Below are 15,617 nucleotides of genomic sequence, written 5' to 3' on the forward strand. Positions count from 1 at the left end.
GAGCTAAAAAAAATTACAACTCATCAGTAACAGATGTCGTTAGTCATTAGTTAACGGATAGGGCTTAATTGCCTCATTTTTACAAGTTAAAGGACCCAATTGAGACAAAAAAAATATGATGACCAAATTGAGATTGATATACAAATATGAGGACCAAATGAGGGTTTAAACCAATGTTGTATAAGGCATCAGTCAACGGTAGAAATCAAAATAAAGGTTTAAATTAATATATATATTTACAAAAAATATTCAGTATAATGAATCATGTTATTTATCTCGCAAAATGTTAAATTAATGTAAACGACCCGTGTAATATATATTTAGCATGGAAGTTAAATCAATCGATAGCAATGTTGTAGAAGCATGAAACGTGACATTTTGTGCACGCCGAAAGACGAAGTATTTATGTTATTATCAAATTCAAATGGTGACAACAGAAATAGTTTATGAATAGGTATGTTGAATATGTCTATAGAAAGTGTATGCAATTATACAAACAATTACAAGTTCAATGTTATTGCTACAATCTTTTACATATATGTTCTTCCGTAATCAATTACGCTAATAAATGAATACTGTTTAAACAATGGATATTTGATAATATATTAATGAAAACAAGACTGAGTTAAATATAGATATCTTATAACATGACATTTTGGCTATCTGGATGACGAGGAATTTTCTTTGAATTTGTTATGAAAATTTTACCCATCCATCTCAATCAAACCATCATGTCTTCATAGCTCACCACTGGAGGCAATGGAGAATTATTCAGACCTGTCCATTTCTCCTCCACCAGAATTTTGAATTTAGGGTTCAAATCAAACATGGTTTTGTATTTAACGAACTTTCACTGAAAAAGCATTACAAATAATAATTCTCCACGTGCTGACTGAGATAGATAAGTTTTTTCGCGTCGAGTACTTTAAATTGTTTGTTTTATATTGTTTATATATCTTGTCTCTTAGATATTTAGGATTTTCCGTAACTTTAAAATCATTTTGATAATACCTTATCATAAAGATATTAAATGGAATGTGAATAATAATACCTTAAAATTTTATTTATATTAATTTTAATGGATTTTTATTTTATTATTAGTTTAATCGTGATTTACATAATTTAATTAATATTAGTTAATTAATTTGTGGTTATTAGTGTTTATATAACTTTGATTCTATAGTCAATCGATATGTTGTCGACTAAGATGATTAACCTGAATAATCGATCAGAATGGTGGATAAGAATGATCAATCCAAGAGTGGCTAGTGAGAGTTACTGACAAGGATGATCATTCTAAAGATGTAATGATTAGACTTAAACAAAGTGAGGATGAAATGTTCATTTGCCAAAGAAAATATGTAAATGAAAATATTAAAGAAATTTCAAATGGAGGAGTGCAAAGCAATTAACACACCAATGAATCAAAGAGAGAAGTTCACTAAGGAAGATGGTGTTGATAAAGTTGATGAAGGATACTTTAGGAGCTTGATTAGATGTCAAATGTATCTCACCATAACAAGGCCAAACATTCTATTTGCTGTAAGTCTCTTATCTCAGTTTATGCATTGTGCTAGTGAAATGTATTTAAGAGTAGCAAAAAGAATACTGAGGTATGTAAAAGGCACTGTTGATTATGGTGTTAAATTTGAGAAGTGTAAAGAATTCATTGTATGGATTTTCTGATAATGATTGAGCTGGATCTAATGATGGCATGAAAAGTACTTTAGGATATTATTTTAGTCTAAGTTCAGGAGTTTTCTTGTGGTGTATAAATAAGCAAGAGATTGTAGCACAATCCACTACAAAAGTTGAATTCATAATAGTAACAACAGTTGAATTCATAATAGTAACCGCAACTGTAAATCAAGTTTTAAGACTCAAAAAGATTTTGTGATTTACGTATTCAGCACAAGAATAAAACTGAGATTTTTTTTGACAACCAAACAACAATTGAAATTGCAAATAATCTAGTGTGTCAAGGAAAAACTAAACATTTCAACATCAAGCTCTATTTTTTGAAAAAAATGTATCAAAATGGAGAAATAAACTTAATTTACTGCAAATTTGAAGATCAATAGGTGACATGTTTACAAAGCCACTTCTAATAATCAAATTTGAATTCTTAAAACATAAGATTGGAATTTGCAATTCAAAAGATAAAAAGATGTATTAAAATTATATTTTTGTAACTGTCTTAATTTATTTCAATTTATTACATAGGACTCCGTCAATTAAGTCAATAAGTTGATTCCTACACACTTTAGGAGCAAGTCAGTTTTCTTATCACATTTTACTAAAATCTTGATTACATGGTGTTTTATGTTTTATTTGAATTATTATAATTGTATTGTTACTATATTTAATAAAATAAGTTCCTTTCCTTCACTCCCAAGAACTATGTACAGTTCCACCGTGTTCCATTTAGTCCTCTGTTATTTTACTTTCTAACAAAAAAAACCACCTACGACTGATGAATTAAAACGAAAAGAAAAAAAACAGAAAGAAAGACTAGCTCCTCCCGTATTACTCCACAAGATAGTGTTTGACTTCTACTAGATCAATAACATACTTAAAAATTCATTACGCAGAGTTATCTTAAATTATGCATAAATACACGCAGCTTCTAATTATCAGGTACAGATATTGGGATCACTGTTTTAGCCACAATGATTCTGAAAATACCATTTTTCATCATCATCATCATCATCATGTTCATAACATTGCCTCCTATATATGCTCTGGCAGATTATGCAGGGCCATATTTTGGACTTCCATATTCCAAAGAAGGGCATATTATAGCAAAGCCTGGGTGTATTTTCAGATGTGGAGGTGCTGACATCTCGTACCCTTTTGGAATGAAAGATCCGAAATGCTACGGAGGCAAGTGGTTTGAAGTAGAATGCAGAGAAACTTCCGACGGCCAAAAACCCTTCGTAAAGTCTTTAAATCTGGAGTTGATAGTAGTTGGCTTGAATTGGGTTTATATCAAGAATCCGATTTTCCATTGGAACTGCCCGGGCAGAAGAGGGACGCCAGAAGTAATAAACCTGAGGGGAAGCCCTTTTGTGTATTCCCAGGAATTAAACAAGTTTGTGGCCGTTGGTTGCAACAACCTTGCCTTTTTGCAGTCCAATGGGTCCACTGTTGCTTGCTGTGCGTCCATGTGTGATGGCAATGAAGAAGTCAAGCATAACTTCAACTTGGTAAGAGAAGATGGTTGCAGTGGCAGGTACTGCTGTGAGACTTCACTGCCCAAGTATCTTTCAGAATATAACGCATCATTTCAACATTTTAACACCGAAAACAATAATACTGTGAGTGAACCATGTACTTATGCGTTCATTGCATATCAACACTGGTATGCGTTTGACCTTAACAATACGGATTATACTAATGTAATTCTTGAGTGGGATATATTGGACAGCACGCTTGACAATTCTACCCATCAACACCTTTCAGAATCAGAGTATGTCACTTGTAATCGCTCTAATGTTGGATCTTTGCAAAACACAAGCTCTAGTTGGAGATGTCACTGCTCAGAAGGCTTCCATGGCAATCCCTACGTTCCAGGAGGCTGCACTGGTGTGATCTCTATGCAGTAACTTTAATATACACTCTTCTATAGTCGTACTGTTATATAAAATAATTTATATTCCATTTTTTTGGGTACGACTGATATTGTATTTTACATTGCTTTTGTTTTCTTTTTGTCAGTTGTTATATGCATATACATCTTTAAAATATGCTCTAAAATCTTACTACAGTTCAACTTTTGCTATCAAAGTAATTAATTCCATGCAGTCTCATAAGTTCAAGTTTACCTCAAGAGATTAATATATACATGTAAGTTAAAACCTATAACCTAACTTGGTTTCTGATATTTCAGCCATCCCAGGTTATTATAATCACAGTCAAGCGAAGAAGTGGGCTATAGTAGGTACGTATTAAATTTATAAAGGCAGTTATCAGGACTAATATATAAATACAAATATACATTTAGACTAATAAAATTTTCTAATTATAGCAGAAGAAAAGTAAAAAAAAAGTTTCTACCAATTAACTTATATAAGGTAATTTTATTGTGATAGTAATTCATTTTATTAAGTATTTATGAAAATAATTATCTAAATATGATTAGATAGTTTTTCATATTTTCCAGATCGTTAACTACATCCCTGTGAATTTTCGTTTTGTTAGTACTATAGATGCATGCACAATAACTTTTATAATTGGGCAAATTACAATCCATGAATTTATTGTGACAAATTGTGTAGGAGTTTCGTCAAGTCTGGGATCTATCATTTTTCTCCTTGGTCTATGGTTGTTGTATAAGGTTGCAAGGAAGAGAGTGATAGAGAAACGTAAACAGAAGTTCTTCAAAAAGAATGGTGGTTTGTTGTTGCAACAAAGAATGTCATCTAATGAAGCTAATGTAAACAAAGGTATTCTCTTTAGCTTAGATGATTTAGAAAAAGCCACTGACAACTTTAACATGGATAGAGTTCTGGGAAAGGGTGGGCAAGGTACGGTTTACAAAGGAATGCTTGTAGATGGTAGAATTGTTGCAGTGAAAAAATTTAAGGTGGAAGGAAATATTGAAGAGTTCATCAATGAGTTTGTCATTCTCTCACAAATCAACAACAGAAATGTGGTCAAATTGTTAGGATGTTGTTTGGAGACAGAAATTCCCCTACTTGTTTATGAATTCATTCCTAATGGTAATCTCTTTGAATATTTGCATGACCAGACAAAGGAGTTATTACCAATGACATGGGAGATGTGTTTGAGAATTGCCACTGAGATCGCAGGAGCTCTCTTTTACCTGCACTCGGTTGCATCTAAACCCATTTATCATAGAGATATCAAATCCACAAATATACTATTGGATGATAAGTATAGGGCAAAAATTGCAGATTTTGGAACATCCCGGGTAATTTCTATTGAAGCTACTCATCTTACAACTGTTGTTCAAGGTACCTTCGGTTATTTGGATCCTGAATATTTTCACACTAGTCAATTTACAGAGAAAAGTGATGTATATAGTTTTGGAGTAGTTCTTGCTGAACTTTTAACAGGCCAAAAGCCAATATCACCAGCAAGATCTGGAGAGTGCAAGAGTCTAGCATCATATTTTGTTGAGTGTCTGGAGGAGGACAATCTGTTTGACATTATTGACAAAAGAGTTGCGAAAGAAGCTGAGAAGGGACAAATCATTGCCGTTGCTAATCTTGCAAATAGATGCTTAGAGTTGAATGGAAAGAAACGTCCAACTATGAAAGAGATCACACTTGAATTAGAAGGGATTCATGGATTGGTTAGGAAGTGTAATGCAGAGAAAAAAGGTGACGAAGTTGAGCTTGCAGAAGTTGGCATCCTAGGGATGGATATTCTACGTCAAAGTCATGGTACTCAAAAGGTTGTACCTATGGTACAATAAAAAGTAATTGGTGAGTTTTCTAGTTTTGTTCTTCTGTGTGTGTGTATATATATATATATGTAATCATTTTTATTATAAGACATATTATACCTAACCACCAATACGGCAATTAATTGTTGGATATGTACACTTTCAGCTGTTGATGTTTTGATTCATGGTTGTGAGAAAACTCATCGATGCTTGTTCATGTTCTTCAAGAAGGGAGCTAAAAGTACTCAGTTACAGCATTCCATCTCACTTTTAAATAGTGATAGTAGAAATGCTCTATAAAATGCTTATGTTGAATGTAGCTGACGTGTTTATATTGTTGTTTGTGGTGGTGCCTTTATAAGCTGAGTTGTTATTGCTAGAAGCTGAGTTTGTAATAGTGCCTTTGTTAATTTTCTTTTGAAACCTTCAACAACTAGTTTAAACACATGGGTTTTATATCTTCGTTTATATTGAAGCTTTTATAGTATTATTCTTCCGCGGTCACCTCTTTAAGCATTTTTTTTTGTCAAGTTTTTCGGCTACAAAGTATTAATTACCTTGTAGCTTATTAAAAATATTGAAGCATATGTACGACTCCCAAACACTTAAATTTCATCATTATTAATAATAAAAATCATATCTTTGATCTCTCATTCGTAAAATCTTTATAATCTTTCAACTTTTATCGAGAGTAGATATTTCTTTTCATCTTCAAATTCTTGAGGTGAAGTATCACTTGGCGAGGCATATACCTTGAGAGTAAGATCTTGCAGCGTACAAATTAGAATACTAGCAAATACGACATTACAAAGATTATTGTGAAAGTCGTGTTGTTCTAAAACCTATGTAAAAATGTGTATTACAATTAAATCAAACAATTTGTGGGGTATCAGAGAGGAGGGCAATATGTCTAAGGAAAAAATGCCCATCGATTACGTATGACCGCAGACACGGTACTTTGAAACTCATTCATGCTCAAAGACCAGTAATGATGGTATACTAGTATTGAGTATGACCATACCTACTTAGTATTGTGTGTAGGGACACTAAGATAAAATTTGGTATTTTTGAAGTCATCCAAGATTGGGTTGTATCCATCCTTGGTTCTCGTTTTTGTGGGTAAACCAAACTCCTCCATGAAAGATGATGTTTCCAGCTGCATCAAATATAAACCATTGAGCAAGAAAACACTAAGTTGCTAACCATTTGAAGCAAAACACATCTGTTATTGCCTTACCGTAATTGTTCTCCTTTTCTTTCCTTTTTTTGACGTATGATCACCGTGAAGTTTTAGCCACCCAGAACAATAATGATCTATTCGCTCCAAGAGCCAAAAGTCTGTAGGAAAGAAAATATCAGCGTCACCCTGCAAAAGATAAACACATGCTTTAGTAAAACCATGTATTTTTAGAAGTTAAAGGAAGAAATTGTTCTATGACAAGACATCATGCGTAATTAGTTCTGTACTCGTGTGAAATGGTAATTGAGCTTAAATAGTCATATGTCGTAAGTGGAAGCAACAAAACGATCCAGAAATTACTATGAAATACTCAATCACTTGTGATTAGTAAGAGACAGGCAAGTAATATCAATCACGGAAAAAACTTTTAAAACATCATTTAATCTTGCAATTTAAATTACACTGGTACCAAGACATTTATGCTATGCTTCAGGTTCTTCATATTATTATACCACCAAGGCATTTATGCTCCCAAACAGCCTTTTAAGTTCCTTCCAGGGCAATATATGTTTGTAATTTCGATCGTTCCTGATCACTAGTAACTAACGAAAATGGTTCCTCTCGATAATGCATTAAAGCAAGTCCTAACCTGTTTGAAGGTTGTTGTTTCTATCGGTGATAAGTAAATAAATGGATAAAGCACCTTATTGGTTCTTCTAAACCGCTTTGGCTCGCACTTATATAATTTATTATACTCCCTCGGATGTACATTTGACTCTTAACATCTTTTAACAAATAACAATCTTAAAAAGAAGTGCCTACTTCTTAGGCCATACATTCCATATTATTAAACACAAGTTATCGTGCCATACGAATTTATTGAATAAAATTATTAAATGTAAAACTTTTAGTACGTTCAAACTGCCACGTTCAACGGCTTCTGTAGCAATTACCTTTTAGCAAATCATGAGTGCCTCAGCATAATATACGAAATAATACTTGAAACATAGTATAAAATTTAAGTAAGATTGTGTCAAGCAACAAAACTATCCGATATAATGTACGACACTAGACGAAGTGAACAAGTGAGAATAAGGAAAAAAAAGGTTGAAAGTGAAAGAAGCTAGAGGTAAAGTGAACCTTAGCCTCCATATAATTGTCATAGTCTGTGCTGCTTCCATCTTTCTGCCATTCATAAGGGAAACTCAGTTAATTAAACTTATCTCTAAAGTCTACAAGATGCAAAAACAGACAACAGTGGTTTTGTTGAAAAGTATAATAAGAATGTACTTTAGTTGAAACCAGGGGAGCTCTTTCACCAGGTAACTTCACATCTGGCAGGTAGCTGAAATCAGAAGCAATCAAAGACATCTTTGGCAACACCTCATGGAGAACCTCAAGTAATTTCTGGGAAAGAGAGACGATAATAAATGCAAAAATCAATTTATAGGTAAGACTTAAGGAAGATTTAAGAGACTCTTACCAAGCAACCAGTCGGCAGCCAACATCTACGTGGTTTTGGGTAAACCTTAGACCAAACGCTTTTCAGAGTAGTAGAAACTGCACTGCTATGAGTTGTGTTGGTTTTATCCATGTCCATGATCTCAACACAACGCGTGATCAGTGAGTCTTGCATGGGCTTGTATAACTCATTGAATGTTTCACTAATAAAGATAAAAAATGATTGGTGATGTGTAATTCTCATTTAGGTTGAGGCCAAATAATAATGTTATGATTTAATAATCACTTAAATGATAAATGAAAACATCTTTGTTCTTTTTTACTTTGTGGCTACTGCCCTTTCAAATAAGAGAAAAATAGATAATATTGAAACTGTGTCTTCTTGACTACACATTGGTGTACATTTTGTATAGAATTAACGCAATACAAATAAATATTAGAGATAATATTCCTATTCACATCATATAATAGGCCTAAAATTATAAAGATCCTAATTAAATAAGGAAAAATATCATAGCATATAAAATAAAAATAAATCCTAACAAATCGTCAAGGATACTCCAAAATACTTTTAGGTTTAGAAAAAGTATCATCAAATATTACCTATATTTTTCTAACAATCCCCCTCGGGTTATATCTTACTAAGCTTTCAACTTGTTGCAAGAAAAACAATTCACTTCCCCACAAATAATAAACAGTTAGAAAACATAAAAACTGAGTTCCACCAAAAACAATTGTTGGAAAGGTAATTCGGATGCTGGAGAACCGAGAGAGAATTACTACAAAGATGGCGCAGCCAAATAGCAAGAATAATCATCAAACTGAGAAATTTCTTGGCAAACAATCAAGCAAAGCAAGGTCCAACTTCCTCAACCTCATTTGGAAGCTTGAATGCAATATAACTGGAGACCTAAAATATTTAAACGTGAAAGTAAGTCTGACAACAACATCTGGGACAGAGAGCTATGCTATTATGAACCATAAATGACAATTCACCATCGAAATAATCATCCGCAGGAATAGAAGTGACTACCGTAAATATGGTTGATTTGCGGCAAAAGAGCCAATGATCGTGGATGGGAATAGAAGTACTGTAATGACCATTGGTGAGAAAAAAGTTGCATAACAAACACCACGGTAATAGAAACAATGGTCTAGCTATGCTCATACCAGTAGAGGAAATCTTCATACATAGAAAAAGTTGTCAGGGGATTATCAATGGACTGAGGTGTAGTACTAGAGGAAGCCATGATCAGAAATAAAAGGACAAACTCCTGAAAGGAGGCAAGCACAATGTGTGTCGCTAGAAAAGTTGGTGCTGGCAAATACCTATTGGGAAAGTCAATGTTGCCGAACAACACTTGCCACATATTTTTGCAGTGGTAAAACAATTAGGACAGCAGAAAAATGATAGTGACATTGAAAAAAAGAGACACGATGGAAGAGGAGACTAATCGGTACAGCTCTAATATGAGGTTTTTAAAAAGAGCAAATAAGATGCAAGAAATATTGAAACTGTGAGTACACAATATTGAAGTAATGAAACAAATATATATACGAAATAATATTCCCATTCCTATGATACAATTAGACCCATAATTACAAAGATGCTGATTAAATAAGAAAGCAAAATCATAAAATAAAAAAACATTATCAAGGATATTCTAAAATATTCTAAGATATAAAAAAAATATCACAAGAAATTTGTTAGATTTTCTAATAGCTACTACCAAATGAAGCACTAGAATGTGTCAAGGGTTATGTGCACAAGTATGTTCAGCGTCCAAACATAAAGCTGATACTTACTGGTCATGTTGCCTCTCAACCCAAACTTCCATCCACGAAGAAATTTGATTCTCTGCATAGATAAGATCATGTGGAAGATTATCAAGTACCTACACAAAGTAAATTAATTGTTGTTAATATCTAAATTATAATAAAAATGCATCATTAATGAGAAAGAAAGCACCAGCAAAAGAAGATTTCCAATTTGCAACATCTAAATACCAAAGTTCTTAGCAAAACACACAGAATTGACTCAAATTTTCTATGATGCGTTTGGCAGATAGCCAAATGCCCGATCTTAGCTTCTGACAGGGAACTACCAGCACAAATTTTTAATGCCAAAAACAGTAAAATGGTGCCTTGAACTATGAGAACAGGCTAATCTGCTCTCGGTAGGTTCCCAACATTGGCCATTATCATACATGTATGAATTAAAGCAGCTGCTAGCCATACCTAAATCGTTGATTGCTTGTAGTTGGCCATTACTAATAGCAGTTCAGAGTGCAGCAATATCAGCTAACAGCCACTATATTACAGGCAGCCAAAAAAACAAACATCATAATTGGCATCACCAAATTTGGGAATTTTACGTTCATCGACATGTACAAACTAATTAAATATTTGAAATCACAAAGAAAGTTGAGCATCGTGCAACAGAATAGTGCCCAGTAGCAGCACCATAGCATAACAGCAGAGCAAGGGCCATGGGCAGCTATGGAATTAAAATAGTAGAGTCTTCAATAGTGGCCACGTCAGCCAAAATGTGACTTTTTGTTTGCCATAGTGACACTACCATGATATAGGCTTCTAACCAATTTTATCCCCCATTTTCTAATACATTATTTGCTTTAGAAGAATATGATTTGAAACTTTTCTTTGACCATTTCACAAAGTTTTAGAGCATCCGCTTGAAACAATTGAAATAATATAAAACACACCTCAAGCATTATTACCCAACACGGTTGTTGCTCCACATTCCCTGTAAAGAAGGGAACAATATTAGCATTATTGCATAAATTTATCCAGCAAAGAAGTTACCACACATCCAAAATAAGAGGCAGGAAGTTTTAAGGGCAAGATAGGTAAATAATTGAGATCCATGTACCATAATAACTCCATCAACCTAGAACAGTCAGTTGGTGTTATGAGAATATACAAAAATATTCATTCAGCATTATCTTGATCATATTTTAGAACGTACTGTATTATTCTTGAGGATTAATTTAGTTTCCCTTTTTGCTTATTATTCCATACTATTGGTTACAATATTCCCTTATCTCATGATATGAATCTTTAAAATTGGGAGTATGGTTATTCTAAATAAGTATTAGTGTTATAGGTTTTAAGAACCTATACCTCATTGTAATCCGTCAAAATACTCAATATTATCCAAAGTCTCACTCTCCTTTTCATCCCTCTGACCCAAAACCCCATAATTGCAACAGGTGTGAAAAGCAATTTCTAGAGCTTTTCTATCATCTGAAAGTGCACCATCATCCATTCAACCCATAGATGTCCACTATCTCCTCCCCTCCTCCACAACATTGTACCCTAAGAAAAAATAGAAGTCCATACCCTCGTATATGAATTAAAACATTTGGCAAGACACAATAAAGCAACAAGTGATTCCAGTTGAAGCATTCCTCAAGCATTAAGATTTCTAACAACACAAGTATTGATAGAGTAATAGGATCCTGAATACTAGAGAAACGAGGAATAGGAAAATTAAGTAAATATGGAGATGATAAACATAATAAAATGTTATAAAAATAGATATATCCTTGTAGCACTCATGGGGAAAGATAAAAGGAACATATTTATTGTTCCATTGTTGTTGCCATTTTGTTATAAATTATTAATAAGAAAAAAGGGGGGGGGGGGGGGGGAATACACCTAGTGCATGAGGCTTCCATTTAGTCAAAGAGTTGGAAAGGGAAAATGTATACAACCTTACCCACTAGTAAACAGGATGTTTCAAATATTTGAACACATTACCTCCAGGTCAAATGGAGGCTGACTTACCTTGCAGACCCTAAGCAATAATAATGAAAAATTTAAATATTATAATAGTAAATACAATAATTTAATCTTTAGATTCTGAATCACTTTATAATTGGAAGCTGTAATAGTATGTAATTCGGAAGAATTATAATAGCAGTCTACCCCATCCACTCCGGTCAGAAGCATCACGACATTCTACCCTGAACTTTGGTATATGGCTGCGCACTTCACCAACAGTTTCTCTTTGCACTTCAGCAAGTGAAGGACTAATCTCAACTGAGCTGTGGTAAAAAGAAGAATAGTAATTCAGATTTGAACCATATATTCTAATGAAAGATAGCTACACAAGGCAAATTGATTAAATGGTGAACCTACTCAAGGATGGATCCACATGTGAGTGTAGGGCAGCTGCCCCACTAACTTTTTAACATTTGTAAATATAAAACACATGCATAACTATAAATTATTATTATTATCACTATTTGAAATGTAGTAAAAAATTTATAATATTAATACTGCCAGCACAAATCTAATCCTAGCCTAATTATTTTCACCCTCTCAATTAGACATTCACAATATTTGTCTTCTTTTCAATGGATATACATTATTCCCGTAAGGCCTCAACTATCAACAGCCTGGCCCATCAAACCCATGTCACATTGGTCTAGTACAATTCTTGCCAAATATTTAAAAACTCAGCCCAGTCTGGCCCGCTGGGACAGACCAATTTTGACAATTGTAGTTGAGTGCACCAGAAATTGAAAATAATTTATAATTTACAAGAAAATTACCTCCAGAATTGGTCCAAACCATCCCATCCAAATTGGCTGAGAATGGAATACAGTCAAGTAAAATCAAAAGGGACCCAGCTTCCTAATTTCTAATTTTCTGTACATCATTCACCTTTAATATTATTGCAATGAAATTACTAAAATCACCAAAGTAAAGATTGACTACATAGAAGTTACTAATGGGAGAATTATGCAACATATGAATTACACAGACAATAGAGGTACATACAATAAAAGTTAAACCCACTATCTTAACATAGAAATTAAAAACTGTGTCTAACACTACAATTTGGTTTTATAATAAATATATATTACATTGACTATCAAGGCACGTACATGTAAGTCATACTGTTATAAACTTTTGCAGGAGCATTCAACATTATGTAATCCATTATACCCTTGGCACATGTTCCAGATCCACCACCAATTTCATATATCTGATTGCAAATTAGAGGATAGTATCAACTACTGATTGAAGTAGTAAAAAGGAACAGCCTGTGTAAACAAGATAAATTTAAGATACTTACTACATTATATTATCAAAAAGAAAATACGAGGCTTATTGAGATAATATAAAGGTATGAAACGTACTTATATAGAAGTGAAACATTATCTAATAAGTGTGAAACTTTATCTGATAAGTGGTTTAGTGCTGAATAGCAGCACATGCAGAGCTCTCATATAGTCCAGTTGCTGGACGAAGAGAGAAGTTTAGATTGGGGAAAAATGCCAGATGAACCTAGACAAGAAACACTGATCAAATGCAACAAGATTGCAAGACACTTACTTTTAGAGGAACAGAGAAATTTGCAGTGCGCATGATGGCTTCAGCAATAGCATGAGCATACCAAGGCTACAAAAGTAAATACATAAATAAATAAATATGAAAGAGCTAGAGCACTGCTTAGACATACATGATGGAAAATTTTAAGAGAAACAAAAATATAATTGAGGTTCTACAGCTGTTTCAAGCAACAGAAACTAATTTCACTATAAATTGATAAACCAAAGAAAAAACATTAACACAAATCCTGAAAAACATTAACACAAATTGCATACCAATCTGTGCTTGATTTTCCATTTAGATTCCAACGATGAATTGAGTGAATTGTGAAACTATATTTTCAACATTCAATTTTTCCTTGTGAGATTTTTAGTTTGGGAACCTAATTCAGACCTGGTCCTTCAGTCCCATTGTTTGTGTGATGCCTAGGTTAATTTTTCTTCTTGTTTTCAATTTTAACTTATATGCCTCACCTAGTCAATTCTTGCCTGAACTTTCCCTAAATGCATCCATCTTAACACCACAAATTTGCAGGTAATGCTCACATCCCCAAAACAGAGACCAATTAATCCTTTAAATCAATTTCTATTGTTTGCAGCCCCATGTTGACAAGAAGGTTTTGAGCTTAACCAAAAATAGCTCTTAAGATTCAACGTCCATGGAAACTATAAATTCTTGATTAAATAAATTATTTAGAAACAAAGAAAATTTCTACATACAAAACTGAAAACCATAAAAACCACGTTCTCAATCATTATCCTATAAATTAAGGACCGGAAAATCTTTATCACATCGAGAGGGTACCTTAAAAAGTTCCACTGGTGTAAACCACGATATATCACTCTGCCTGTAAATATTATCCAAGTATCTCATATAAGCTTTACGGCCTGAAATGTCACCACTCTATTACATAAGTACAAAACACGGAAAACTTATAACCAATGTAAAATTGAGTCATTCAACTTCTTAGAAATATAACAAGTGTTTGAATTGAAATGGTTCAGGAATTTTAAGAAGTTCAATGTTTTGCCTTGAATCCAGAGAACAGATCAACTGTCTGAACTGAAAAATCCAAAGCAGATATTTTAAAGCTAATTCCCCAAATTATGATTTATAACCGGCAGCCAAAATTGTAAAAAGGTCATTATCAATAGCGTGAGGTACATTCCTCCTTCAGACAAAATGAAACAAAATTAACTTCATTTTATTTTAAAATAACTAGTAACAGTACTACTTAATTCTCGAAAATCAATTAACAGAAAACAGATAAACAAATACATAGAGCGAGACCTTGAAGCTGATTGAACTTGATAGCATTAGGAAGAACTCCAACGGAGCCCGATCTTCGGGAGAAGTAGCCATGTAAGGGGTGGTAGAGTGCGGAATGAATAAAATCCCGAACCTGGTGGAACAACAGTCGGTGGCAATGGCGCAGTCATGGCTAGGAAATTCGAATTCATGAGAAGATAATGGATTACTTACCAGAACGGGCTTATCGCCGACAATGTGGGTGGAGTAGAAAGCTTCGAGTGGAGAGGCACACACTTGATTGGGAATCGCGAAAGAGAAACAGCGTTAGGTCAGTGAAGAAAGAGAAAGAGAGAAGACAAAAGAGAAGTAATACCTTTTGAGGCGATGGGAATGAAAGGAAAGGTGCGAGTGCGAGAAAACATGGTGGAAACAAATTCAGTAAGAGAAACCTCGTCTACTTCGACACTCTACTCAGCTCAACACCACAAAAGCGCCTATGCTCTTAAACCCTTTACTGTTCAAGGGTTTTTTAGTTTTTCCATCGCGGTTCCAGGGGATAAAAAAAACACTCTTCGTGACTGTTTTTTTAGTGGCTTAAAACTATTACAAAATTATCATCTGTGACAGTTTTAGAAACACCTCAACTAAAAAATATTTACATTATTAAGGAGATAATAAAATGGAGACTTATCAAAAAATTCACAAATATTAAAGGCGATGAGTTTATAAAATACAAATTCTAAATATGAGGTGAAGTATTTTTAAAATGTGTTAAAACATTAAGAGTATATTAATGAAGGTGGCTATTCTCAAGTCTCAATTGGTATTGTTTGAATATTAAATTCTTGTGATCATTTTTATTCTAAAAAAATACAGTCATCGTGGATACTGCATTACTTGTTATCCTGCATGCAATTACGGACTGAACGTCTAGAGGTATAAAGGTAACCACTA

The 15,617-nt window shown here is 33.5% G+C and overlaps 3 protein-coding genes across 3 annotated transcripts; 1 reads left to right on the forward strand and 2 right to left on the reverse strand.

Moving 5' to 3' along the window:
* The first annotated feature begins 2,683 nt into the window (after nt 1–2,683).
* On the forward strand, nt 2,684–5,901 carry LOC106774851 (wall-associated receptor kinase-like 10). Its single transcript, XM_022786844.1, has 4 exons — nt 2,684–3,585; nt 3,890–3,940; nt 4,278–5,450; nt 5,577–5,901. Exons 1-3 carry the CDS (start codon nt 2,712–2,714, stop codon nt 5,438–5,440), a joined length of 2,088 nt encoding a protein of 695 aa, XP_022642565.1. The 5' UTR covers nt 2,684–2,711; the 3' UTR covers nt 5,441–5,450; nt 5,577–5,901.
* A 150-nt stretch (nt 5,902–6,051) lies between these two features.
* On the reverse strand, nt 6,052–15,224 carry LOC106775066. Its single transcript, XM_014662103.2, has 14 exons — nt 15,037–15,224; nt 14,895–14,956; nt 14,703–14,814; nt 14,217–14,299; nt 13,416–13,481; nt 12,965–13,065; nt 12,000–12,118; nt 10,775–10,815; nt 9,858–9,946; nt 8,074–8,254; nt 7,881–7,997; nt 7,731–7,775; nt 6,648–6,776; nt 6,052–6,566 (listed from the first exon to the last, which is right to left on the reverse strand). Exons 1-14 carry the CDS (start codon nt 15,083–15,085, stop codon nt 6,432–6,434), a joined length of 1,329 nt encoding a protein of 442 aa, XP_014517589.1. The 5' UTR covers nt 15,086–15,224; the 3' UTR covers nt 6,052–6,431.
* On the reverse strand, nt 8,261–9,829 carry LOC111242619. Its single transcript, XM_022786845.1, has 3 exons — nt 9,222–9,829; nt 9,085–9,142; nt 8,261–8,961 (listed from the first exon to the last, which is right to left on the reverse strand). The coding sequence occupies exons 1-3, from the start codon at nt 9,419–9,421 to the stop codon at nt 8,896–8,898; spliced, it is 324 nt and encodes a 107-aa protein (XP_022642566.1). The 5' UTR covers nt 9,422–9,829; the 3' UTR covers nt 8,261–8,895.
* Nucleotides 15,225–15,617: the final 393 nt, after the last annotated feature.

The sequence above is a fragment of the Vigna radiata genome, chromosome 10 (genome assembly GCF_000741045.1).
Source record: "Vigna radiata var. radiata cultivar VC1973A chromosome 10, Vradiata_ver6, whole genome shotgun sequence".
In the NCBI taxonomy this organism is placed as follows: domain Eukaryota; kingdom Viridiplantae; phylum Streptophyta; class Magnoliopsida; order Fabales; family Fabaceae; genus Vigna; species Vigna radiata.

Bases quoted from the DNA above. Each gene is read 5' to 3' on its own strand.
- LOC106775066 (XM_014662103.2), bottom strand. From the start codon at position 15,085: ATGTTTTCTCGCACTCGCACCTTTCCTTTCATTCCCATCGCCTCAAAA. The intron at 14,815-14,894 runs GTAAGTAATCCA...TTGTTCCACCAG, and splicing joins TCGGCGATAAGCCCGTTCTG to GTTCGGGATTTTATTCATTC. The intron at 6,567-6,647 runs GTAAGGCAATAA...TATTTGATGCAG, and splicing joins AGAAAAGGAGAACAATTACG to CTGGAAACATCATCTTTCAT.
- LOC111242619 (XM_022786845.1), bottom strand. From the start codon at position 9,421: ATGTGGCAAGTGTTGTTCGGCAACATTGACTTTCCCAATAGGTATTTG. The intron at 9,143-9,221 runs GTATGAGCATAG...TGGTCATTACAG, and splicing joins TATGAAGATTTCCTCTACTG to TACTTCTATTCCCATCCACG. The intron at 8,962-9,084 runs GTAGTCACTTCT...TAAATATTTTAG, and splicing joins GCAAATCAACCATATTTACG to GTCTCCAGTTATATTGCATT.
- LOC106774851 (XM_022786844.1), top strand. From the start codon at position 2,712: ATGTTCATAACATTGCCTCCTATATATGCTCTGGCAGATTATGCAGGG. The intron at 3,586-3,889 runs GTGTGATCTCTA...CTGATATTTCAG, and splicing joins CGTTCCAGGAGGCTGCACTG to CCATCCCAGGTTATTATAAT. The intron at 3,941-4,277 runs GTACGTATTAAA...CAAATTGTGTAG, and splicing joins GAAGAAGTGGGCTATAGTAG to GAGTTTCGTCAAGTCTGGGA.